Source organism: Pteronotus mesoamericanus, unplaced genomic scaffold (genome assembly GCF_021234165.1).
Source record: "Pteronotus mesoamericanus isolate MK-2021 breed Mesoamerican mustached bat unplaced genomic scaffold, CSHL_Meso_final scaffold_21, whole genome shotgun sequence".
NCBI classification, from domain to species: Eukaryota; Metazoa; Chordata; class Mammalia; order Chiroptera; family Mormoopidae; genus Pteronotus; species Pteronotus mesoamericanus.
The window spans coordinates 16315859-16342424 of record NW_026555310.1 but is presented as its reverse complement, the minus strand read 5'-3'; the positions used below and the strand labels follow the sequence as shown (position 1 = coordinate 16342424).

The window sequence follows — 26566 nt, the reverse complement described above, 5'->3', positions numbered from 1 at the left end:
ACTCAGTAATACATTAATTTAACCTGTACATTTAATATGGTGTTTACTAATCACTGATGTCTTACTTTCATGGAGTAAATGGAAGAAGGGTGACCAAATGACCTTAATTTTGCTAAATTTACTTTCACTGAAATATTGTAAAAGCATTGAAATGGAAACTGTTTGGTGGCTATCAACCACTCCATTTATATTCACATCAGTGATTAAAAACTAGCTAAAAACTGGTGAATTATATTTAAGAGAACAAAGAGATTTAGTAAGAAAAGAAAACTAAGATAATGTAGCCAATGTATTTCTGTATAAGAGCTAGCCATTGTAACTAGCTAGGAGAATAGCAATGGGGCTCTATGTCAAATAGTTATAAAAATCCTTATAGAAATTACATGTTTCATTGAAATAAAATGACATGAGTATATAAAATTGTATACAGTAAATCTGTATAAGCTAGTAAATAAATGGTAATTTCCTCATTTTTATATAGTGTCATATAAGCTAATTATAGAAATACAACTTGTCTTATTTGTAATCATTTGATACCTCTAACTTTTTGATTAATCAGAACTTTTAAAAAGGAACAATGTTGCCAGGTTGAAGAGCACAAAAAAGTGAAAAAGAGAAAAGCAGCCCTTGAACCCGTGTGACGTGATGCTACAGCTGGAATGTGCTGTTCTCTTGTTGGACATAAACAATCTCACATAACATCAACATCAGCTAGGACTCTCTGCGTCTGTAATAAACTGAGACAAAAGCAAGGTCATATGTAACCATCAAAATACCAAACATCTCTGTCTTTCTCTCTCTCCACCCCCAGCTAAAATGAGGTATTTCTACTCACTTGCCCTTTTATCCTTACTCAAGTCAGGCTTCCCATGATTGAGATGCCCATCAAAAAATTGCCTCACTTCCTGATGGCATCCAATGTAGAGCCAAGCCCACTGCCTTAGACCCTCTCCAAAATCACCCAACCAAAGCCTAAATCCTATAGTAGGTTCTTTTTAACACTCTTTAACTGAGACCTCATGGTTTCCCACAGTATGTAATCTCCCTCTTTGCAGTGAGTATTAAATCCAAATTGTTCAATTACAGATGTATTCCACGGGTCTTTGGCTGAAGGGCTCTGATGAGAGTTAGATGTACAAACATCAAAGTCTTGTAGATGCCTCCAATTAATCTTAAGGAGAACTAATAGCTTGAAATTGTATATCTTCCTCTACTCCATATTCTAATTGCTTTAAAAATCTTGAAAGGCACGAAACTCATCAATAAAAAGTTATGTACACATGGGTGTTATAAATCCTGGAATATTACAGAAGAGGTCAAGATCCCTGGAAAGAGACACTATCAAAAACTCTCCTCTTGCCCTTTGGACAGGTGACTTGTAATGGTTTCCTAAGTGGCAAAACTGGGAGGAGACTGGAGAAGGTGATGCAATATTAGGTTAAAAAATCCTTGGAAAAGTTTCCCTTTATGAATGAGTCTCAGCACAGGATATTATCTGACATCGAAGTATGATAGACACTATGGGGTCAATGAATCTGTAAAGATCATTCAGCCTAATTAGCCCTTTCCTCTTTGATTTACTGTGAGTCTAAAAATGGCCACTTTTACTGTGAGAATGAAACCTACCGAAACAGATTTTCAAAACAGTCACCTAAATATTCCGTTTAGAAAATAAAACCTCTTTAAGCATATTACATCTTGAGAAAAACCACACATTAGAGTGCTCTCTAATGATAAAGGGAGATAGGAATCACTGGACTAAATTTAAGAAGAGCTGAGATTATAGGTCAAAATCCAGTGAGTGTAGTCTATACTCAGCCCATTGTGTTCAGGGATTCTGATTAAGGATTTGATGGAAAATCACTGACAACAAATGATACTGTTCTCAAGGTAATTGTAGGTATATTTTCCACATATATGCATTATATAAATATTTAGTGACAACATAGATATTAAGAAAGATGAATTTACCAAGTAATCTTGATTTCTGATCTGGCCCATCATAAATATTGACATAATCCCATTCACAGTTCCAAGATTCTTCTATTAGCAAGTCTTTAATCACTGCCTTAATTGTATTTCCTGATGTCGAATAAAAAGTCCAAGTGCAGTTCAGCATGTTTGGATACATATTGGGATAATTGGGAGATGTGATTTCAACAAAACTAACAGGAATCAAATCCAATACTGGACATCCTTAAGGCAAAAAGAAAAGAATGTATTTAACATAATAATCAAAAAGCTGAGTTACTTCTTGAATCTAGCTTTAATGCTTACAAGTGGGTCATTGAAACTTCAATTAGCCCTGGCCAGTGTGGCTCATTTTGTTGGATGGTCTCCAATGAAACAAAAGGTCACTGGTTTGATTCCTGCCTGGAGCACCTGCCTGGACTGCGGGCCAGGTCCCCAGTTGAGGGCCTGTGAGAGGCAACTGATCAATGTTTCTCATATGGTTGTTTCTCTCTCTCTTTTTCTCCCTAGCTTCTCCTCTCTATATATAAATAAATAAAATCTTGAAAAACTTCATCCTTTTTTAAATTTCTGTCACTGTTTCTTTGCATCTATGGTTCCTTATGTATATTGACTCAGGGTTTAAATGATTTTTCTTTTGAAAAACTTACTCCCCAAAAGAAGACAAACTGAGTTCTCTGACTTAAACTCACAAACTGTGACCTACTAAATCAACAACTTCTACATTTAAATGTAGTTTTGTTGCTCATATGTAATATATAATCCTATTTAATGTTCACAATAATGAGAAATAGATTTTATTATCTTTAGAGATGAGTGAACTCACACTTGCTATTCAACAGATTTATCTTAAGACTTTTAGGACTTCCCCAAATTTGTAAATACCACAATAATATTTTATTTCCTCACAAATGCAGTGAGAAATAATTTTAGTATTACAAAATGTGAGTAAAGAACAAGGCAGTTTGAGAAGTCGATCTGAGTACTTGGTTAGACTAAATAAATGAGCAAATTATGTGCATCTAAAATTCAGCTTCGCAGCTAGTACACCTCAAATTACACGTTTATTAGGTAGGAAAATTTGGATCACTTTCAGATAGTTGAAACCAGGACACTACGTTTCATAAGGGCCAAAGGGCTACTGCACCAGAAAAGAGAACTGAGGAATTCAGTCATATTTTTCGATTACTCCAAATGTTCTAGGTATTATCCAACCTAAAATTAACACCATCCAAAAATTGGCTTATTTCATCAATAATCTTAGCTTTTTAGTTTCACTATATATTGGTCCAGGAAAAAAAAAAAAGCAAGAAAGAACAGAGAGACAGAGATATAGATACATAATGCAAAAGATATAAAATACTAGTATATACAAAAAAATGCCAATAAATGGACTTAAAATAGCTAGGGGAATTCCCAAGAACAAAACAGATGATATTCTTATCCATTAATTGGATAAGGTGCTATCTCCTTACCTTCCACTCCCTATCCTAACCTGGGTCTCCATTACCTTCAAAGTTTAACATTAAGAAAATTAATACAAGTCCATATTCACTATAAAGCAACTAGAATCAGGCTACAAACACCTAGAAGTTTTTGACAGAAGTCAGAGCACACTTTTTACTAAACAGTGCTTAGCAATAAGGATATTCTTGATTCTATTTCCAAAATATTATGTAACCAAAGCCAAGCCAATTGGATCTCTTACCTCCTTTATAATCTTACCTTTATCTTTAACTTTTCCTCTCATGGAACCTAGAATAAAGAATATTCAGGATCACTACATCCAAGCAAATCCTTTAAAATTTTTTTCTTCTGATTATAAATGTAATACAAGCCCATTGTGGAAAATTTCAAAAATACAGAGAGTTCAAAAAAGAGGATAAAAAGCCTCTTGTAGTTCCATCCTATATGTAACCAGTGCTAATATTTTAATGTAAATCCTGTCAGGTCTTTTGATGTGCTATATGTACATTTTTTTAACTGTATGACATTTTATGGCTCTATATTTTTGATTCACATAGATATAACAATTTCTATTGATATTTTAATTTGTAATTTCAAGAATATGAATAATAAGTCAGATCTTCAATAAACTTGATAACAGTATGTAAATCTAATAATTTCTTCTGTTATTAGAAAAATGTCTACACTAAAGATTTTCTGTGTTTACTGGAAAAATAGAATTGAATATGTGTAATAACAGTTTCCAGAGTTAACTTTAGCTCATACTTTGGCTCTCAGCCAGGGGGAGTTACCATAAAAAAAAAAAAAAAAAAAAACAGATACATTTCTTATCAATTCACTGGACAAGAAGCTACCTCCTTACTCTTTATTCCCTAATCTGCTTTGGCTGTAATGTAATTTCCTTTATTCAAACAATTATTGAGCACCAACTATTTACTAGGCATGGTTGTCATTTTCATCTGAGATAACAGCGACGGGGCATGCTTGGTGTGACTGAGGGACAGCCAGAAGTTTGACAGGGCTGGTGTAGTGAGTACTGGGAAAAATGGTAGGATAAATCAAAAGGTGCCAAGATCAAGATCATACAGCATCTTGTAGGTTAGTGTAAGGACTTTCAGTATGAATGTGTTGGGAAGACACTGGAAGATTATGAGCAGAAGAATAACATGATCTGAAAGATTTACTTTAAAATGATCCTGCTAGCTGTTATAAGTGAAATGGACTAAAAAGAGCCTCATATCAGAATGTTATGTTGGAACTGTTGAGAAATTGTTCAGTTCTAGATCTATTTTGCTGAAAGGCCCTCATGTGAACTATGGTATATTCAATGTGAAATATGAGAAAAAAAGCCCAGGAGAACCAAAATTAATGGCGTGAGCAATAGATTAGTAAAATGGAGTTGCCATCTACTGAGATGGGAAAGCTTGGTAGAAGGATAATTTGGAAGCAGTTTGAGACGCTTATTATATATCCAAGTGGAGAAGGAGGCCATCGCATACACAGTGCTGGAGTTCAGTAAAAGGGTTGGGCCTGGAGATTTATATTGGAGAATTACCTGTGCATAGATGGTATTTAAAGCTAGGGGTTGCGCACTCACTCACTTAAGGGTGAGTATAGGTAAAGAAGAAAACAGTCAGGCCCTGGGTCCTGGAATGCCTCATCCTTTAGTGGTAGAGAAAATGAGGAACAATCAAGGAGGTGAGAGGAGAGCCCAGGGAAAGCTGTGTGTGGAGGCCAAGTGAGATTCCAGAAGGAAGGAGAGTGCTCATCTGTGTCAAATGCTGCTGGAACGACTGAGAAGTGGTTACTGGATTTAGATTTGTGGAAGTTACTGGTAGCATTGGCAAGAACAATGTCTGTGAAAGGGCAAGATAAAAAGTCCTATGGTAATGGATTCAAGACAAAGTAAGAGGGCGAAAGGGGGAGACAATGAGTAGAAATAAATTTCATGGTGTTTTAGTGTAAGAAAACAGAGAAATCAGTTTTCCTAGAATTCCATCCCCATCCTTGACCAAACTAGACAGAATCTTTCTGTTATATATTTTCATTGCACTCTGTATTTTTCCTTCCAAACTTAATACACTTACCTTCTTCACTCTTTGTTTTTCTATGTGATTATTTGATTATTTACTAGCTCTTCTGATATAGACTGTAAATTTTACCAGGACAGGGACTGTCTTGTTCATTGCTGAACCCTCCTGGTATAAGTTTAAAAACGTTCATTGCTAGTCAGAATAATTACAGGCTTACATGTGAGATTTTATTCTGTTTCGTTTACGTGAGTCCCTAGCAGGGCTGCCTAACCCGCAGGCTGCGTGCGGCCCAGGATGGCTATGAATGTGGCTCAACACAAAATTGTAAATTTACCTAAAACATTTTGAGATTTTTGTTTTCATTGGTGTTTGTGTTTTTAATGTGTGGCCCAAGACGACAACTCTTCCAGTGTGGCTCAGACACCAACAAGTTGGACACCCCTGCTTTCTTTGACATATAATCTGAACTTGATGCAAGTTTCTTTAGTTGTCTTCTACCAACACTTCTCACATTATCAGCCTAAATTAAATAAACTGTTTTTAGTAGAAATGTATCTTCAATTGTATTTCAATTAGCATTTTTAATGGGTATGAATTGATTAATCTTAAGAACTGGAGCAATTCTAGTAATATAATTGCAAGTGCTCTTTCCATGGCACCTGTTTTCTATAATTTGCAGTAATTTTCTATTTTCATACTACCATCAGCACCTTTGCCTAAACCACAAGAATGTTAGGCATAGCATATTTTTCAATAACCTTGTTGCAACTAATATACATGAACTAGACACCAAACAGGTAAAAGAGAACTAATTTACTTTTGATATTCACATATTAAGAAACTTCAAGAGAGAAAATCTACTTACATTTTTAATAGGGATAAAATATTCCTACTATACTTTTATAATACACCAAGTACCCAGAAAAATAGGCAACATTTTTAGGTGCTTTGCAAAAAAGTAATAAATCTGATCAATCTTATACTTTATAGAGATTTAGATTGAGGCCTCCATAGATTGCAGAAGTCACAACCTTAGAAATAATTTTTGTCTTCTCCCCTAAAGCTGACAAATGAAATAGGGAATTCCAGTCTATTCATTTGGTAACATAGTCTTCCTAATGAAGGACAATAAAATAAGCACATTAACAGATATGAAAAAAAAGCAATAGATTTTCCAGAAATATGAAAAGTATATCTCAAAGAAAATTCTTTCATGGCCAAACTGACATTGTACATGAAAATCAACATCATAAGAGGACCATGAGATTTTAATGAAGGTGAATTCCCTTCACAGACTTCTTCTAGCCAAAAAAAAAAACCACCCCAAAAAACCCTTCCTATTCATCAAGGCAAAGGTTATTGAGCAAAATAAGAGAGAAAAAAAATCTTATTTTTGAAATTACATACTTATACTGTATCTATTCCCAACAATATAAAAGTGGGAAAATCAAGCAGAATTAAACCAATTAGAATAGAGAGATGTAAATTCCAGATTCCTGAGTCTAAGCAGTTCTTAGGAAGGGGCTGTAAACCAACTAGAACACACTATACTATCTGGAATCACCTTGGCAGATATTTTTAAAGCCATATGTTGCAGGAGAAGGTGACATGGTCTAGCCAGTTTCTCAGGGAACAAAAAAAATTATTCTTGTCACCAGACTTAAGAAAAATAATCATATATAGGCAATGTATTCGAGCCTTTGCTATATATAGCCTTCAAGTATTCACAGCATAGTCGAATAAATAAAAAGTAGGTTGGAGTACTTGGCATGACAGTTAAAACCATTAGCTAGTCTAAATGAAATTGTTTAGGCAATAGGTTTTAGAGGCCTCCCGAGACTCAGAATCCTAGAGCTAATTAGCAATGGTTGAGCCCCCATTACCCCAGGATCTCTGAGGCACCCTGCAGAAGGTGATAGAGTCTGAAGTCCCTCAGAGACGGCTCTCTCTCTTTCGAGGCGGCCTGCTAATAGGCAGGCTGCTGTCAGGGAGTTACCCTCCATGCAGTTATTTCAGCTTCTAGAACAAAACAATTTTTCTTCTTCTGTCACTTTTTCTAGTTTCCTTTAAGATCAGAATGTTCGTTTACTGAAAAAAATTTAGAGGAGTTCAAAACTAATCACTCATAATCTTGTACTACAGAAATATCCATTTAAACATAGTGATGTGTTTTCCTTTAGACCTTTATTTTAGTCATATGTAGCACTTTAAAAATATTTAATTATACTATGTAGCTTTTCATCCTGATCTTCTCGTTCAATATGACGTAAAAATTTTCAGTTTCATTAAAAAGTGATGCAAAAGTATTTTATTTAGTGCCTGCATAGCATTTTTACCTATGGATTTACAATACTTTTCTTAACCAATATTCCATGTAAAATTTTTTGGCTATTATAAATAACACTAACTGAATGAATACCTTGTACATAAATGTCTCTACACATATGTAAAGTATATTTTTAATAGGTATGGCTAAGAGTTGAAACACTGAATAAACAGTTAACTTTCAAAAAATTTCTAAACCTCTCCCCAGAAAGCATACTCCATACTATATCTAAACGATAACATAAAAATGCCAGCCATGTTGCATTTTATTTAATACATGTAACCATTCTCCAAAATATTTATTGTCAATTTACCAGATAGAATTTTTCTCAGTTATGTTTTAACCAGGCTAAATATTTTTTTCTCATATGTATTTATTTGCCTATAAATTGCTTATTTAGGTCACCTGTCCATTTTTCTATTAGGGTCTATCTACAAAAATAATGATTCTGAATTGCATTTCAAAGTTAATTGGTTAAACTCTTACTCATTGTATTTATTTTAAAAAATGTTTATGTCACCTTAATTTAAAAAATAAACTTGTGCTTTATACTTGTTGAGCCAAGTAGTAGTTGGTTAGAAATGTTATAGGTAAGGGTTATCATAAGGTTGATGATTTAAATATGCTCCCTATGACAAATTATTTCAACTTTGGTCATACACAGTATTTTCTGAAACAAACATTCTAACAAAGGTAGTATGTTATAACATTCATAGTTTCAAGGTTTCAAGTCTAATCCTAGGAACTATTAAGCTTTTTGCTATTGCAAAAAAAAGGAAAACTCTGGCATTTTTAATAAACAGATGGCCAGAGGATTAACTTCATTGTGACAATATACACACAAAAAAGGAGATTTAATTTAGATTGTATAGTCACTGATATATAAACATTCACTAACCTTTCTTATCTGTTAATAAGGCTAATGATTAATCCAGTGCTTTATGTTTACAAAATCACTTGGATCAATAGTTCATCATTCTTTTGGAAAATGAACAAAAAGTCAAAAGCTTTGGAGACTCTGGTTTTAACTTTAACATTTTTTTAAAAGATTTTATTTATTTATTTTTAGAGAAAAGGGAAGGGCAGGAAAAAGTGAGGGAGAGAAACATCAATGTGTGGCTGCCTCTCATGCATCTCCTGCTGGGGGCCTGGCCCACAACCCAGGCATGTGCCCTGACTGGGAATTGAACCAGCGAGCCTTTGGATCTCAGGCCAGTGCTCAGTCAACTGAGCCAGACCAGCCAGGACTGAACTTGAAATTTAATCAAAGCTGAGTCAAAGATATTCAGACCTATAAATTTATTTTTTACAGATTTGAGCCTTTCTAAGACTGATTTTAAAGTTCTCTATGTTAATTACCTTAACCCTTTAACAGAGTTGTTGGAAATGCCATTTATTTGCTTTTTAACTTTTGTTTTGGTTAGAGCAGAAAAGGTTTTAGTTATATAGGAATTTATATTTTCTGGTCTCTTTCATTGCTTTTACATGATAAGGTCCTTCTCCCTCCAAAGTTAAAATAATTATCTATATTTTCTACATTTAATGGCTTAAGAAAAAAATGCTTAACTCTTTATAATCAGCTGTTCTATGATATGATGAAGAATACAATTTATTTTCCTCTCTGATTTTTAATGCCAAATTTATCATATTAATGCCTATGTTTCTGATTTTCCTTCTGGTCCACTCGTGTGTGTCTCTTCTTGTACTAGCACTATGCTGTTTTGATCATTATTATTTCAAAGTATGTTTTAATACCTGATAATTTACTTCATCTGGTCTTTCTCCCCCAAAAAACCATTTTCAGCAAGTGCTATTTATTTTAAGGATAAACTTTAGAGTTGTTATCGATGTCTTCTTCAGTCTCAAAAGAGTTTCCATTGGAATTTTGTTGGAAAATATATTTGTAAATTAATTTGGGATGAATTAATGTTAATTTTGTCTTCCAGTATTAGAACGTGTTACTTTTCTCTATTCTGAGCTCTGTGTGTGGGGGTTCTGGGGTGTGGTGGGTGTGTATGTGTGTGTATGTATATGTGTCAAGTTTTACATTTGATGATATATCTCATATATTATTTTAAGTTTATTCCTATCTTTATGGATTTTGTTGTTAACTATAATTGAAGTAATTTTCCCATTATATCAGTCAACTAATTTTTACTGGTATGATTTTAAAGGTATAATTGCTATGTAATTAATTTATATCTAGTTTTCTTAATTTGACCTAGTTATATGATTCATAATATATATTTTTCAATATTAAAACATGATCCTTGTGTTATAGGGATAAATAAATCATAGTGCTTGGTTATGTTAAATATTCATTGAATAACCCATTGACCTCAAGCATTGAGTTAGCCCCTGGACTTTGTAAAACTTACTTGTAAAAATTGAAATAGGGTCATTAAAACTTTTGGGGGTAGAGATAGGAAGCAGTACATATGTTTTAAGAACTAATTCTAAGTAAAGAAGAATAGGTATGTAGTTCATTAAAACTGTAAATTATAACTGATATGGCTAATGTACTATTTCCCCTCTTTCTGTATTTCTTTGCTCTTCCAAACTGTGTACTCAGACAACCCATCCATGGAAAGACAACAGGGAAATAACAGTTTAATCTTTTCTTCCAAGCAGCACAATTTAAAGAATAGAAATGGGAATGTATATTTCTAATTCAAACACAGCAGAAGCTTGATCTCTTTTATATTAATTAACACACACTCTTATTAAATTCTCAAAACCACCTCATGAGGCAGTCCAAATAGCAGGTATGCTGTAAGGCAAGAAAGGAAGAAGCACAGATAACTTACAAGGATGTTGGGACTAGACTTTACATTCTCCCCACAAGAAGCTATGATGCTGTTTATGCAAAATCATCTCAGGAACCAGGAAAGTTCCATGTTTATTAACAGTCCCTTCTGGGATGGTCATGTAAATCCATAGAAAAAAAGGACAATGAGTTCACAATTGGCTGATTTATCAACTTTGGCATCTGGGTTGTTTTTCACTTTTAGGAGGTCAAAGGCCATCAAAATGCCATGTATCTCTCCCTGTGGGCAGTCACCTTATGTCAGCAGGCATATGTATTGTTTAGTATTCTGGGAATTTATAGCACAAGTGTTTGAGCATATGGAGGTGATGGGGAGGTGTCTGTTCGCATAAACCACTGAAAAGCAACAGGTAGATATCATTACTTCATGTCACAAATGAGGAAACTGAGTCTTAAAATGCTTTGGGAACAATTCCCCCAAACACTGACCTACTGTGTGGTAGAACTGAAATTTGAACCCAGGACCATCAGATCCCATTGCAACAGGTACTATTGGTCCACCAGCCTAAACCCTGTTTCCATTTCCATTCTCCCTTGTCATTTCCCAGTCCCCTGTGGCCACATGGCAAATCTGGCCAAAGAAACTTAAATCTGCTACAGAATTCTGGGGAACATGCTTGCTTTGTCAATCTTGATACTCCTTCCCCATACCCCTTCTTCCTTTTTCCTCCAGAGTAACAGCAAGGACTGAAATGGGCATTGTGGAACTGTTAGGAAAAGGCCAAGAGAACTGCAATAACTTCAGTCTTGACAGAGTTGAACAGTTGAACTTGTGTATCTGTACACCTCTAGGTTTCTCTCTCTTTTTAGAATAATAAATTTGTCACTGTAATCAGGTTTCTGGTTACTATCTAATTGACAAACCCATTTAATGCTTTTTCCTATAAATATTATTTCACCTTATTGATGTTATAGTCTCAGTTTCCTTGTGTTACGTGTGTGTAAAACTCCTTTATGCATCCTTTATTTGTGGTATTCCTGGGCAAGTTTAATCTAGGCATGACCAAGCAAGCAGCATAGAGTTTGTGGGGTGTTGTTTTCAACTTAATTGGAGAGAGTATTTGCTTAATTTCAATTATAATTCTTTAAAAAATCATAACAGTAACCTATTTCAACATCATATAAGAGATGAATTTACATCACCTGTAAGTCACATTCTGAGTATAAAACAATCTAAGAATATTTCATAAAAGAAAACCAAAACTAAAGTTTTTCATGGGAGGCTAGTTACCTATTAATGTTTTGCCTGATCCAAATCCTTCATAAACCCACAGGCGACCCTGGCAGGCCAAAGGTGTCGGTTTCATCTGGAAGTTGATCATATCTCGGCAAATGATGTGATTTGAAGGGGCTAATAACCTCCAGTGGCATCTGTGGCACAGACAGAAAAACCTCAGGAATGATTTCTAAACAGCATATACTGTTATTTTCTCTGTTCACAATTTAATGCATCACTGTAATTGACTTAGCATGCCTTAATTTTTATATCTGGTTCTTTGTGCTTGGGTGAAAGAAAGATTTCTACTTTAGTTTACAACCGTTATAAAAGATTCTCTAATATATACTTTTTCAAAGGGTTTATGTAAATTCACCCATCATGGTGAATGGCTGGTAAATCATGTAAAGTGCTCTAAATTGTGACTGGTAATCTGTAAGAGTCAAGGACTTACTCTTCTCTGAAGTTGCCCCAAACTCCGCCAAATCGTGTAAGTTTACTTAGGATTGATATTATATAAATCTTTACTTTTCATTTAACCCTTTAAATTTATCTTATTGTTCAATTCCAGGAAAGTTCTATTTCCATCATGGCAATCTAAGAACCACTTATTGAGTATCTACTAAGTGCCAGAAGATTCTACATTTATTATTTTAATCTCTAAAACTCTTTGAGATTTGATTTTCTACTTTGATAAATGATCTCTTTTGTCCAAAAGGTACAATTTATTAATGGGGATAATCTTACAATCAGCTTTTTTATGTCAAAGGCCTCAGATCAAGTGAAAAATAACACTTCAGGCAAATACTAAGTGTTGCTACCTGTCAAGTAATCATTCACATACTTCTTTCATCATACTTAACATTCCTTCCTCACCTCATAGTAGTTCTGTGAAAATACCTTGGAATCTGTATGATTCCTGCTGGTTCGGTCAGAATAACATTGTTACAAGTAGCCACATACTCTTGGTTTGAACTCTGACAAAGTCTGGTTATTCTACTGACTTTTGGACCTGTAAATAAAGAAATGAAAGGAAATGAGAATAAAACTAATTTTTAAGAGACTTATTATATCCTTTTTCATTTCAAAGCTATATACCTTCTTCTCTAATTGCTATTTAAAAAGTTAACAGGAGGTGGTGAGTGTCACTGGAAAGCCTCTACTGAAATGTGCAAAGACACAGAAAACAAGCACCTCTCTTGGAACTTGGATTGGCATAGTCTAGGGTCTATGGAAGGTAATGGGACAAGTGCAGATAGTGCTGATTCCATGCACAGTTCCTCCTGAAAGCAACATTCTTAATATAGTGCTTCAGGGAAAAAACTTTTCAAATGATATGCATGCTTCTCTTTATTATTCACTTAAATTTTCCCCAGATACATCTTTGCAGTGATTTTTGGTGCTGCGAGAATCAAGCTTTCAGTTACCTATGCTCATCAAGAGTAGAAAATCCTCATTAATTACATGTTCTAAAATGCAATCTGATAACTCTGAATTTCATGGAGTTTACATTTATAATGCTAGCATCTAATATTTGTGTAGTTTGTTTTCAAAACTCATTCTAACCTTTTTGTTGGGAAACACCCTGTCTGGTTTCAGGAACTGTAGCCCCACCAGCAAGTGAGAGGGTCCCGAGGCTTGAGCTGAGCAAGGAGGCCTTGGGAAAATAGGCCACTGAGGAGACAAAACCTGTCTCCCTGGCAGAGGCTGTGGCCCTGCCTCCCTCACCTCACCCTGCTTGGCCCTGGGGGATGGCTGGTTAGTCAATGATGGGTAAGACCCCTCAATGGAAGGGCCAACCTGAGACAGGCACAGCCACAATGGGAATCAGGGAAAAAACTTGGGGGACACAGAGAAAGGGCAAAAGACCCTCACCCCTCGGCTTTGATATGGCCAGGGTCCTCATTCTATCTGAAAGAAGTTTCCTTATTTCCTGGCTTCCTTGCCCTCCCTCTGCCTGGCTAAGGTTTGAAACAATACCAAAGACAGCCTAAACTGGATCTGATGGTTCTCTGGGGAAATCAGGCCTAGAAATAAATTCCTTGAAGCATGCTTTGTTCTTCCCTCAAAAGTTATGATAGCCAGCTCACACTGGGAAGGAAATTTACATTATTCACAGACCCTGACCCTAAACCCTTTGTCACTCTTGTGTTTACACTCTCATGTTTATTCGTCTCCTCTCAGACCCATGTAAATTGGTGTGTTCCTGTCATTTGTTTTCCTCAACATCATCTATTCTTCGTGAACATTAACATATCGCTGTAATGAGAACACTTGTACATTCCTATAGCCCCATTGATAATCCTTTCAATAAAAGCCTTTGGAAAAAGGGGCTCGGGCTAGCTTCCCCACTAAAGGGAACAGCCCTTTCCCCTCTCCTCGCAAACAGAGAAGTTTTCTGGGATGACTCGTTTTGTTTGCTCCCATCCATGACAACTCTGAGATAGACTCTGTGGGACTCAGAGCCCATGCTCCCTCCCTCAGCCGGCACCCGAACAGGGACCCTCGGATCCAGAGTTCGGTGTCCCTCCCACACCCTTTATTATTATAATATCACTATAAAGAAAACTCTGATACAGAGGTAACAACCTGTCCAGAACCAGCTAAGATTTCAAACCCTGATCATCTGATCCCCAAAAATTACAACATCAGAAAAGGCTCTCTGTGGTGGAAAATCATAATCACAATCAAAAACATTTTTTTGCAACCCACATATCTTAGTCATGCCCAGAAATCACAGTTCTGGATGATTTACAAGTCAGTCATGTTACCCACTGAGTAGTTTCTTTATTGGACCTGACCAATCTTGATCACCTCAATTTAAACTCACTTCCCACAAAAGCATGATTTCTTACACAATGAAAAGGTTTTAAATATTTCTAAAAAGAAAAACATTGACTTTAAACTTTATAAATTTATAAAATTACCAAACATACCTCGGATTCTAAAGACAATATAACTTATGCCCAAAGCACCTTGTACGTGGGAATGAAATGTCACCCTCAGCAGTGGTCCAGAGCCCAGGAACATCATTGGGTAAAGCCTTCTTCCACATAATTCATCTAGGTTAAAAAAAATCAAATCTAGTAAAAAGTAAGGACTCAAGTTTTTGCTCAGCTTTTCTATTTTAAGCACATGAATTATTTATTTTCAAATATTTATTTCTATTGAAGTGCATCTGGCATGTAACACTGCATAAATTTCAAGGATACAAGATGTTGATTTGATACATTTATATATTGTAATATTATAGCACTTGTAGCAATAGTTAGTACCTTTATCACATCACATAATTTTTTTTTTGTGGTAGAAAGAATTAAGATCTAGTACCTTAGCATGTTTGTTGTTTAGAATACAATATTGTGGTCTATACTCACTATACTGCACTATTAGATCTCTGGGAATTATTTGTCCATTAGTTGCAAGCATGTACCCAGGAGGTAGAAATTTATTCTAATTTGCAACATGAGGAAACAGGGTTCTAGAACCCAAGTGACTCACCTGAAATCACAGACTGGTGAGCTGAGGAGGAAGGATCTGACCTGGGTCCATGAATGTAATGCACTCTTACTCTACTCTACCATGTCACGTTGCTCCTTGAAGGACAGTAGGTAGTAAACTATTTTACCTTTAAATAATGCTGATATGCCATTTTTCTCCTATAAAATTAACCTAATTATTAAAAATATTTCACCATGAAGATCCATAATGGAAAAATTTTTCTATCTGAAAGTTTATTTTTTCCCCCTACATATTAGTCTTTCTTTGATTGCTTTAAGAACCTAAAGTCAAAGATGGAAAGAAAAATTATAAATAATAATAATTCTAAAACAATTCAGAGGGCTGATTAAGAAAATATGAAAAGAACCTGTGAGCTTTTTAAAATCAAACTCATCTACTATTAGAATGATGCAGTATCATTGTGTAACATTTATTTAAATGTCATCTACTCAGAAAGACATTTCCTGCTTGGCCTATATACAACTATATGGTATCTACATCCTGGATACCACTTCTCTCCCTTCTCAATTCATGTCCCTCCTAGCTCACCTACACAATACATCATATATTTTATTTTATCTTATTATGTATCCTCTCCCCACTAGAATATAAATTAATAAGGAAAGGGATTTTTTGTCCATTTGTTCACTACTGGATCCTCCAAACCAAGAAGAGTCAGTCTCTGGCCCACAATAGGTGCTCTATAAATACTTGCAGAGAGGAAGAGAGGGAGACTATATCCAAGAAGAAAAAAAAATTAGTTGGCATAACATATTTGGGTAAATCACATTGAAGTACTATTTGAAGAATGAGCAAATATTTATCTATAGCAAGTAGAGATAAATGTAGCTCTCGAGTGAATTGCTGGCTCCCACAGGGAAAAAGATAGCATTTTAGAGTATAGAAGAATACCATCCACCTTGAATGAGGGGCAATGTTTCCATTACAGTTTTACAATTCTGCTAGCTATCATCTGAAGAAACAGATCAATTCTAAAACGATCAAGATGACAATTTCAAAGCAATGAAATGCTAGGTTGAAAAATTATAGTGGTTCCTCAGTTAGTCCACATAAAAGTCAAGCATGTTTTTCAATTGGGTATAATGATAGAGAAAAGTTTTTCCAGAAAATGTGTCTTTCTATATGAGAATCTAGTATATAATAAAGATGGTGATATAAGTTGGAGAGAAAATAACTTATTTTTAAAGAAACAGATATAGCATCACTTTATAAGATTACACATTTTACATTTTAGCAGGACTAAAGAATTAAATTTTTTTCTGAACTTAGGATGAATTAATTTTGAAATGTAAAAGCAATGACATAAATCACAGATCACAGATATGTATGAAGAGATTTAAGCAAATAAATTTTCAAATGTTTACACCAACATATAATAAAATTTAAAAGCAAATTACAACCTTACAAATAAGCCCTTGTGACTTGTGATAAAGAAAAAAATCTGTACATATAAAAGCTTTTATAAATCAATAAAAAGAAAAACACTTAAAAATGGATGATAATCACAAGAAATAAAAAATACAAATAGCTAAGCAATATATAAAAAATATATATCTCTATGAATGATTTTTGAAAAATAAAAGTGCTTGTCAAATTGACACATTAGGCTATGGGCATGGTGGAAGAGGCTTTCATGTATTGCTACAGGCAGCAAAATCTGATTTAGCCTTTCTGAAGAGTAATTTAGCAGTACACATTGATATAAAAAAAATGTTCTGAGGCTTTAGGCGTTGTCCTAATTTGGGGAGATACAGAAGGGAACAAAATAGCAAGATCCCTGCTCTCATGGAGCTTTCATTTTGGTCAGGTAAATGAAGATGATTTCAAATAGAGACAAATGCTGAAAATGAAATAACTAGCGTAATATGATAGAAACTGATTTTCAGGGAGAAATAAATGGTGCTACTTTAGACTGACAAGGCGTTTTTGAGGAGGTGATCTATCATTCACTCATTCATTCATTCGTTCAACACCTTCCATGTGTCAGGTGGCCTTCTAGGGGCTGGGGATTCTTGAAATGAAGAAACAATAGTTACAACCCTCAGGAAGCCAGATGCGAAGGGGAAGACACAGGCATAAAAAACAATCAACATATGTGAGAAGTCAGTCGTGTTAAGAAAAGGGCACTAAGAAGTACGCAGGCAGAAGGTGATGCAGTTTATGTCCACCAAGGTTGGACTCATCAGGGAGGGGACATTCTAGTCAACACCTGAGGGAGGTGAGGGACAAGGATGAGAAGCAGCTCTTTGGAGGGCTGGGAGAAGTAGCTGCACAAGGGCCCCAGGTAGGAAAGGAAAAGCCTGGCGCATGCAGAGCTAGGGGACAGAGAGGGGACATGTGTGCTGGGATTTGGATTTTATTTCCGCTCTAAGGGGTCCTTGAGCAGTTTTAAGGGATGTGGCAAAGGTGGTCTGATTGTAAGGGTAAAATGTCCAAAGTGGACAGGTCAGTTAATAGTTTTTTTCTGAAATCTAAATGAGACAGTGCTTTGAAAGATCGCTTTAACAAATGTGTGTGCCTTTTAAGTCAGTGATTTAATCTCTCACCCTAATGTAAACCTAAGAAAAATAATCTCACTTTCAAAGCAATTTTCCTGGCCTCCATAGACCCCTGAATCAAACACGTGCATATGTGTTTGCACGTGAGTGTGTACAAACTCACAATGACATAGATGAACTTGTTTTCATTCCAGGTTTTCACAACAACCAAATTATTCCCAACACTTTCCTCTTTGCTGAGTGACAAATGGACTGTATTACATCTATACAAACAAGAGGTGGCAAATTTGTTTTGTTGAACAAAAATAGGTTTGCCCAGTACATGAAATAAAATGATGGCTGCAATGTTATTAACACTGTTTTTAATTCTGCCATTCTAAAAGCCTTTAATGCATTTTGCTTTATTTGAAAATTCAACACTCCCTTCCCATCCCCCATTTTCAACCATCTTGACTCCTACATATACACATTTCTGGCAATCTGGCGTGGTTTTGGCATGTTTGCAATAGTCGGCCCCTTTTGTCTTTTTTTCCTTTGACTACACTTACATACGAACACACACACCCAAACTTTAGTATACCTGTTTTGTAAATTTTGAAAATATTAGGTGTGTCTAGGAAAAAAAGGCATGCCTATTACATGGATCAACATTTTGGTAGTATTATCACCAAGTCTAAGTTTCTCCTGATCACAAACTGCCTCTACAAAAGAGACTTGCAGCCCAAAGTTTAAGTGCCAGTAAGGATTACCTAACATCCTTCTCTCACTGTTGCTTTCTTCATAAATAGTCAGGACAGAATCTCAACACATACGAGACCCAGGAAGTGACAGGTACTCAACCGAAAATTTTGCTATACTGCCTAGTAAAACTCTGAACACCCAAGAACACTCCAGTTTTCCTTGATAATTCAGTGGATATTTCGGAGTTGAAAAAAAGTCTCTGGGCCCTTCTAGTTCCTCTTCAGAGGGACAGCCTGAAATTCAGAACACACAGACACTAGGGACCAGCATAAGCAAAGCCAAGAAAAATGGGGCTCTACCACAAACCTGAAAAATTAAGGTTTTCAAAAAGAAAATTAAAACTTTACTACAATGAGTTACAAGTTCTTGGGTAAAAAAGATCATCCCATTTAATGTGTCCTACTTTCTTGAAATGAGAACGTAAGAGTAGAATTTAAATTATAATTATGTAAAATGACTTTTAACTAAATTTCTAAAATTTCTTAGAAAATGCACAGTGGATTACATTCTCTACTCCCAGCATGTTTTTCTTTCTTTTCTTATTTGAGATGCAACTGAAGATCTATTCCTAAGTCTTCACTAATTTCGCTGAGCATTTATCCTACTGGGACTAATGATTACATTCATGCAGTTTGTGATTGAGGTCAAGAAAAGGATAATTTGCTGAAAGCACTTGTATGTCTCTCACTTCTCCAACTTGCTTGTAAGTTCAAGGACACTGTTAGACCTGTAGGGTTACCTGCAGAGCTTCAGATGCCAGGAGCTCTCTGGCCCACTGACTTTGTAACCAGCTTCTCTTTTTTCACGTTACGTCCTTGACTGTTCCTTCTTCTCCTACATCTATTTAATCCCTTGATAAAAAAATCTTCCAAACAATTATATATTGAAATATATATAATTAACAAGTATTCAAATTAACATGTTTGAATGTATGAATATTAGTTAATTTATACATGATTTTATATGTCCTGTGTAGAAACATTAATAATCTAACCAAGGAGAGATAAAGAGTGGTAGAAGGGAAATAAAAAGCTACAAAAATTAAGGATGCTACTCCACTGCCCAGTCTTCTGTTACTTTTCTGCAAATTCTCCTCCTCATGTCTATGGCCACTGTAATGGAATTTATAGATTTATTAACTCCACTTTGACTTAATAGCAACCTAACTGGTTTCCCAGTTTCTAATCTTCCCCTACATGCCCTCCAATCTGGGAACAGTGTACGAAGCAAAAGAACTAAATTCTTTCTTTGTTTAAAGCAACTAAAGTAGTACGCCTTGCCAGGTCTTTCACAGTCTGGCCCTAATGTGTCTTTCCAATCTTCTCACTCTTTTGTTCCTTTCCACATGAATCCTCTGTGGAAAATCTGCCTGGAAAAGGAGCCAAATCATATAGACCCATGAATTCCCGTCCAGTCACTGCATTTTATAAATGGGGAACATTGGGAAAAAAAAAAACATAGCTAAGATTCATTAATTCCCTTATGTAAAAAACAAGTGGTGAGAGTGGGTGAGTGTTAAATGTGGCATCGTCATAACGTTTTCCCTCATACAATAGGCCTAGAACTAACAGAAAACAATGCTTTTTCACATGTAAAACCTTCCAAGTTTTTTGGCATGCGTAAGAATTTCTGAACATATACAAGTGAGAAATATCTTCTCTATGTATTAACGATATTTATTTTCTAATAGCCTGAATGGGACAGTTCAAAGAATCCATTAGACTGTCACCATTACTGCCACTTATTAACCCTTTTCCCTGTTCATGCCACCTTTATTCTCAGTGCCTTATGTGCATTAAATTACTTAGGCACTCATTGAAATTACTCATTTAATTCAACCCATTGAAATCATTAGGTTTTAGGATCATAGATCTAAGTTTGCTCTCCATCTCAACCCCAGTTCCAGATTTTATTTTTTTAAAGATTATATTTATTTATTTTTAGAGCTAGAAGAAAGGAGGGAAAAAGAGAGGGAGAGAAACATTGATGTGTGAGAGATTTGGTTGTCTCTTTGCATGCCCCCAACTGGGGACCAGGCCAGCAACCCAGGGATGTGCCCTGACTGGGAACCAAACCGGCGACCTTTCGGTTCACAGACTGGCACTCAGTCCACTGAGCCACACCAGCCAGGGCTCCAAATTTCATTTTAATCTAAATATGATTCTGACTCTTGTTTTGACTCTTTGACTCGTGTGTTGTCAGACCATATCACCCATAACTGGTCTGAGTTACTCCCTCTCATTCCAGATTTCAGCAGACATTCTCTCCAATACTATTCCTCCCTTAAATCTTGCTGATTTCAGTATCCCTATATTATAGATGATGATTCCAGTACTGAAGCTTTTCAGTTTCTCAACTTTCCCCCACCTGACATCAGCCTTATCCCAAAGGTCAGCCCCTAGATGTTCATTGGAAGAAACCCCAAGCTTTTCAGAATCTCAACTTTAAGCACCACTGTCTCTACCACAGACTGCTGTCTTTTAAGTTCCTCTAACACTTCTTTCAACTTTTGAGACTTGCAATCAATCCTAGGGATTTTCAACCAGTGTGCCACGGCACACTGGTGTGCCACAACAATTTTTAAAACATACAGTACCTGTTTAATCAGGAGCACTGACCTCTTTTCCCTTAGGTTGTCAAATTAAAAAATGACAATAGCCAACACAGCAATAGCTGTCTGGTGTGAATGAATCAAAATTATACCTATTTTTTGTCAGATCAGCAAAATATATATATTTGTGCTGCAGAATTTTAGTAATTAGTTTGCATGCCATGACAAGAAAAAGGTTGAGAATCCCTGATCTATCCTATCACCTTTTCCTTGGTCTCTAACTCACTTCACATCCTTGTTTACACTCTTACTAGGCTAGTTCCAATGATCCATTGTTTTAATCCCTAATTCACACACATTCTCACTTTCCTTATACCCTTGTATACCTGGGAAAACCCACTCTGACTAATCAATTCTGTACCTGCTCTGCATCTATAGGGTACCGCTTGGTGTCTACAGAGGAAAACATACAATTAAAATAACTGGTTGGTTTCCTTCTAAATTTATAATTATTAAATCTCAGAGGCTTTTATGCTGCCCAACAATCTTACTACATTTTCTTAGTCCATGCACTCTGACTTTTTTTTTAAGAGAAGTATTTCTCTCTTTTTTTTCTTTTAAAACCCTTGAAACTTTTTTCACAATGCTCTGTTTCATCTGCTGAGAAAATGGAAGTAATTAGAAAAAAAATGTCAGAAGCTCCCATCCCTACCTGTACCCATATGCCAGTACCAGTGACAAAATATTCTGCCTTCCATCTGGCCATTACAGATGAACTGTGTTTGCTCCACCTAAGACCCCTCCAGCCAAGCACCAGATCTCGTCCCTTTCTTCTGCTGAAGTCATCACTCTAACAATTCCCCAACCCCTCTCTCCTGTACCTTCTTCAATTTTTCTCCAACTCATATTATTGTCTCCTGGGTTGTGTGTACGTGGGAGTGAGTAGGGGAGAACGAGATGAAAAGGGAAAGACCCTGACCGTTTGAAAACCAAGAATAATGGTATCATAGATCTTCTATCCCCCTACAAGTCTACTGCAGACTTCTAAATCTCAGGCTGCTCTTTGCTCTTAACTAAAAATAAAAACCCTATTAGAAAACAGACACTAACAATTGTGGGAGAATTGAGAGAGACAGTAACCCGGATGCTGATCTTGGTATTCTCATAGCCAGAGCAAGATATCTGAAAGTATAAAGATCTTTGTTCATGTAGGAATAAATTGCTCAGAGGTCAAAATAATTCTATGCACTTCTCCAAAATGCAGACAGTTGTTCACAATCAAAAGATATTTTTTACCTACTACCACTGTATCTATGAGGTAGAAAAGATCCCCAGACAATCTCAGTTACAATTTTCCTCTCTTTCAGCTTAAACTACCTAACAGAATGAAAACAGAGTTTAGAGTGCTCCAAGGAAAATAAGAGAAGCCGAAGTGCAATGCTTTTTGCTAAATTCTTCCTAGCTGTATTCATGGGGTAGCATGAGTGTCCAGTACCTGGCCCAGACGCACTGTTATGAGTGGTGGAAATTGTTTCCTTATTAAGGTTTTGCTTTTATTATTTATCTGAAGTGAAGCAAACTTTGTATCTGGAGAGAACAGGGTAAAAATAAATTAAAAACAAGTGCCTGAATACAACAGGTAGTTTGTCCCAAAGCAACTTTTGTTAAAGGGGAATGCATATCTAGGTTTCAAACAGCCTCAGGAAAAGTCAGTTTTACCTTAACTCTGTCTAAGGGAGAACATATTCTTACAGAACTTTAATGTGCATTTTAATGTGTTTTAAAACTAAATTAAATAAAATGTTACTTTATAGTCTTCTCTTTCACAATGTTGATAGAAATCTTAAGAAAGAGGCATGGTTTTTATAATTATTGGAAAAATATTTACCTTTCATTTTGGATGGGATCCAGTCCAAGAAGACACGCACCCTGGCACATACCCCGGGCTTTCTTGGCAGGGCACAGCCAGCTCCCCAGCTGACGATGCCATAGAGGACAAAGGGATCATTTTCACATCTACACACTAATGGCCCACCAGAGTCTCCCTGAAACACCAAGGAAATGTGTTCTAGAAATTTACTTTAGTCAGAGGTCCTGTTTTCAATTTTGGAATAAGAATAACCAATAATTTATACATAATGCATTTCTTTCATTTCTTAAAAGAATCATTGTATGTCAATCTGTATACATTAGAATACTTAGACTCAAATAAAATTGCAAATGAAAGAGAAGATATTACAAATGACACTGCAGTAACACAAAGAATTAAAAGAGACTGTAATAAATAAATTATACACCCAAAAGTGGACCACCTAGAAGAAATGCAGTCAGGCAGTACATAATGATATTTTGGTCACTGACAAACCACATATATAATGGTGGTCCTATAACATTATCCTGAAGCTGGAAAATTCCTATCAGCTAGTGACGTTGTAGCTATCCCAACATGGTAGTACAATGCATTATTTATATATTTGTGGTGATGCAGGTGTAAGCAATCCCACTGTGCTGCCAGTTATGTAAAAGTATAGCACATACAATTACATAGTAGGTTACGTGTCTAGGTTTGCATAAGTACAATCTATGATGTTTGCACAAAGAGGAAATCTCCTAATTATATATTTCTCAGAATGTGTCCTTGTCATTAAGCAGGGCATATGACCAAGAATTATACAACTCACCAAGACCTAATCATAAGGCAATAAAAAATCAGACAGACCAATACAAGGAAGGAGATTGACTCAGTAATCAAAAACATTCCAACAGAGAAAAGCCCAGGACCAGATGGCTTCACTGATGAATCTACTAAACATTTAGAGAATTAACTCCAATATTTCTCAAACTCTTCAAAAAAATTGAAGAGGAGAGAACACTCCCAGGCTCACTTTATGAGGCCAGCATTAGCCTGAGACCCAAGACAGATAGATGTACTAAAAGAAAATAAAATTAACAGGCCAGTATCCCTGATTAACACAGTTGTAAAAGTCCTCAACAAAATTCAGACAGATCCTGACTTATGATGGTTTGACTTACAATTTTTTGACTTTATAATGGTACAAAGACAATATGCATTTCGTAAAAACTGTACTTTGAATTTCAATCTTTTCCAGGGCTAGCAATATGCAGCATTGTCATATTGCTCTCTAGTGATGCTGGTTGATGGCAGTGAGATAATATTGCCCAACTGTAGGCTAATGTAAATGTTCTAGTGCATTTCGGGTAACCTAGCCTAAGCTATGATGTTGAATAGACTAGGTATATTAAATGCATTTAGCTTAAATATATTTTCAACTTACAATGGGTTTATTAGGATGTAACCTCATCATAAGACAAGGAACATGTGTACTAACAAACTGAATTCAAAAGGAACATACACCATGATCAAATGGGATTTATTCCAGTGATCCTAGGGTGGTTCAACATATACATGTCAATAAATGTGATGTACCACATTAACAGCATGGAAGTTAAAAATTAGATTATTATGTCACTAGTACAGAAAAAGCATTTAACATTTGTTCATGATAATAAAAATAACTCTCAACAAATTGGGTATAGACAGAACATACCTCAACAGAATAAAAGCTATATATAGCTACATACAACTAACATCATATTCAGCAGTGAAAGTCTGAAACATTTTCATCTAAGATCAGGAATAAGACTAGGGTACCCACTCTCACTATTGCTATTCAGTATGGTACTGGAGGCTCTTGCCAAAGCTATTAGACAAAGTTTTAGAAGAGCATAGAAATCAAAAAGGAAGAAGTAAAACTGTGTTTGCAGATGATATATAGAAAATCCTAAAGACTCTACCAAAAAACTGTTGGAACTAATCAACAAATAAAGTTTTAGGATACTGAATGAACATATAGAAATCAGTTTGTCTCTATGCACTAACAAAATATATGAAAAAGAAATTTTAAAAATCTTATGTACAATAGCATCAAAAAGAATAAAATTCTTAGTAATAAGTTTAACCAAGGACATGAAAGCTCTCTACTGAAAATTATAAGATTCTTACAAAAGAAATTGAGGAAGACACAAATAATTGAAAAGTTATCCCATGTTTATGGATCAGAAGAATTAATATTATTAAAATGTCTATACTAATGAAAACTACCTACAGATTCAATGCAGTTTATATCAAAATTTTAGTGGCATTTTTCACAGAGATAAAAAAATTTGAAAATTCATATGAAACCACAAAAGATAGAATAGCCAAAATAATCCTGAGAAGGAACAAAATTAAAGGCATCAGACTTCTCAATTTCAAAACATGTGATCTCTCCAGAAGGTATCCAGGCATGTAATATGAAAAATAGAGACATTTATTGAAGAAGATAGAAGAGACATTGTATATAGTACTTTGCCACCTCAGTCCCCTTCAGGGTAGGCACCTTGGGGCCTCACACAGTTCTCCCAATCACCATCAGCTGCCCTGTCACATTTTCCTAAATCTCATCAAAGTTCTGAAATCTCTTCCCTTTCCAAAGGCAATTTTTGTTTTGGGAAAAGCCAGAAGTCAAAGGGCACCAAATCTGAGCTGTAGAGGGCTGAGTCACCTGGGTGATTTGATGTTTTGCCAAAAAACTCTGCATGAGACGTGATGTATGAGCAGATACGTTGTCGTGGTAAAGCTGCCAACCACCACTTGCCCATAGCTGCGGCCTTCTGAATTATCCTAATAGTTCCCATGGAGGAATGTTCAAGCTTAACACAAAATTTGATGCAGATTCATTGCTCCACTCCCTCAGTCATTTTGAATCACACAGACACACAGCACACATGCTCATTCAATGGCATCTACTGCCCCCACTGACTAGCACAGTGAAGTCGTCACTGTTCACACATGTGCATTCTAGTCCACTCTCCTTGGCTGCCAGGTTACATTAATGTCACACAAACCGTTCTCTTTATGTTAACAATGGTTGGACTTATTCTGGACAGAACTTGTATACCTGAAGTAAATGAAAACAGGCTAACAAAGGGGTATCTGCACTCCCATTAAAGCATTGTTCACAATAGCCAAGATGTGGAAACAACCTATTTTTCTGTCAAAGGATAAACAGATAAAGAAGATGCGGGTGTGTGTGTGTGTGTGTGTGTGTGTGTGTGTGTGTGTAAATGGAATGTTGCCAAACCATGAGGAAGAAAGAAATACTGCTTTTGCAACAACATAAATGATCATTGAGGACAGTATTCTAAGGAAAAAGTCGGACAGCAAAAGACCAATACTGTATAATGAGAGTAGGTCTTAAATATTCTCAGCACAAGAAAGAAAAAGTAATTATGTGAAGCAATGGAGGTTTTAACTAACCCTATTGTGTTAATAGTTTCACCATATATGTGTCAAATCAGCACATTGAACATCTCAAACTTATACAATGTTATATGTCAATTATATCTCAATA

The 26566-nt window shown here is 35.7% G+C and overlaps 1 protein-coding gene across 1 annotated transcript in view; it reads right to left on the bottom strand.

The window, feature by feature from the left end:
• The window catches only part of OVCH1 (ovochymase 1), a 70435-nt gene that overhangs the window by 6127 nt on the left and 37742 nt on the right, over nucleotides 1-26566 (bottom strand). The window contains 7 exon segments of the mRNA XM_054591526.1: nucleotides 1972-2196; nucleotides 3697-3726; nucleotides 11856-11995; nucleotides 12717-12852; nucleotides 14777-14902; nucleotides 18610-18834; nucleotides 23041-23197. Coding sequence (XP_054447501.1) covers nucleotides 1972-2196; nucleotides 3697-3726; nucleotides 11856-11995; nucleotides 12717-12852; nucleotides 14777-14902; nucleotides 18610-18834; nucleotides 23041-23197 — 1039 coding nt within the window.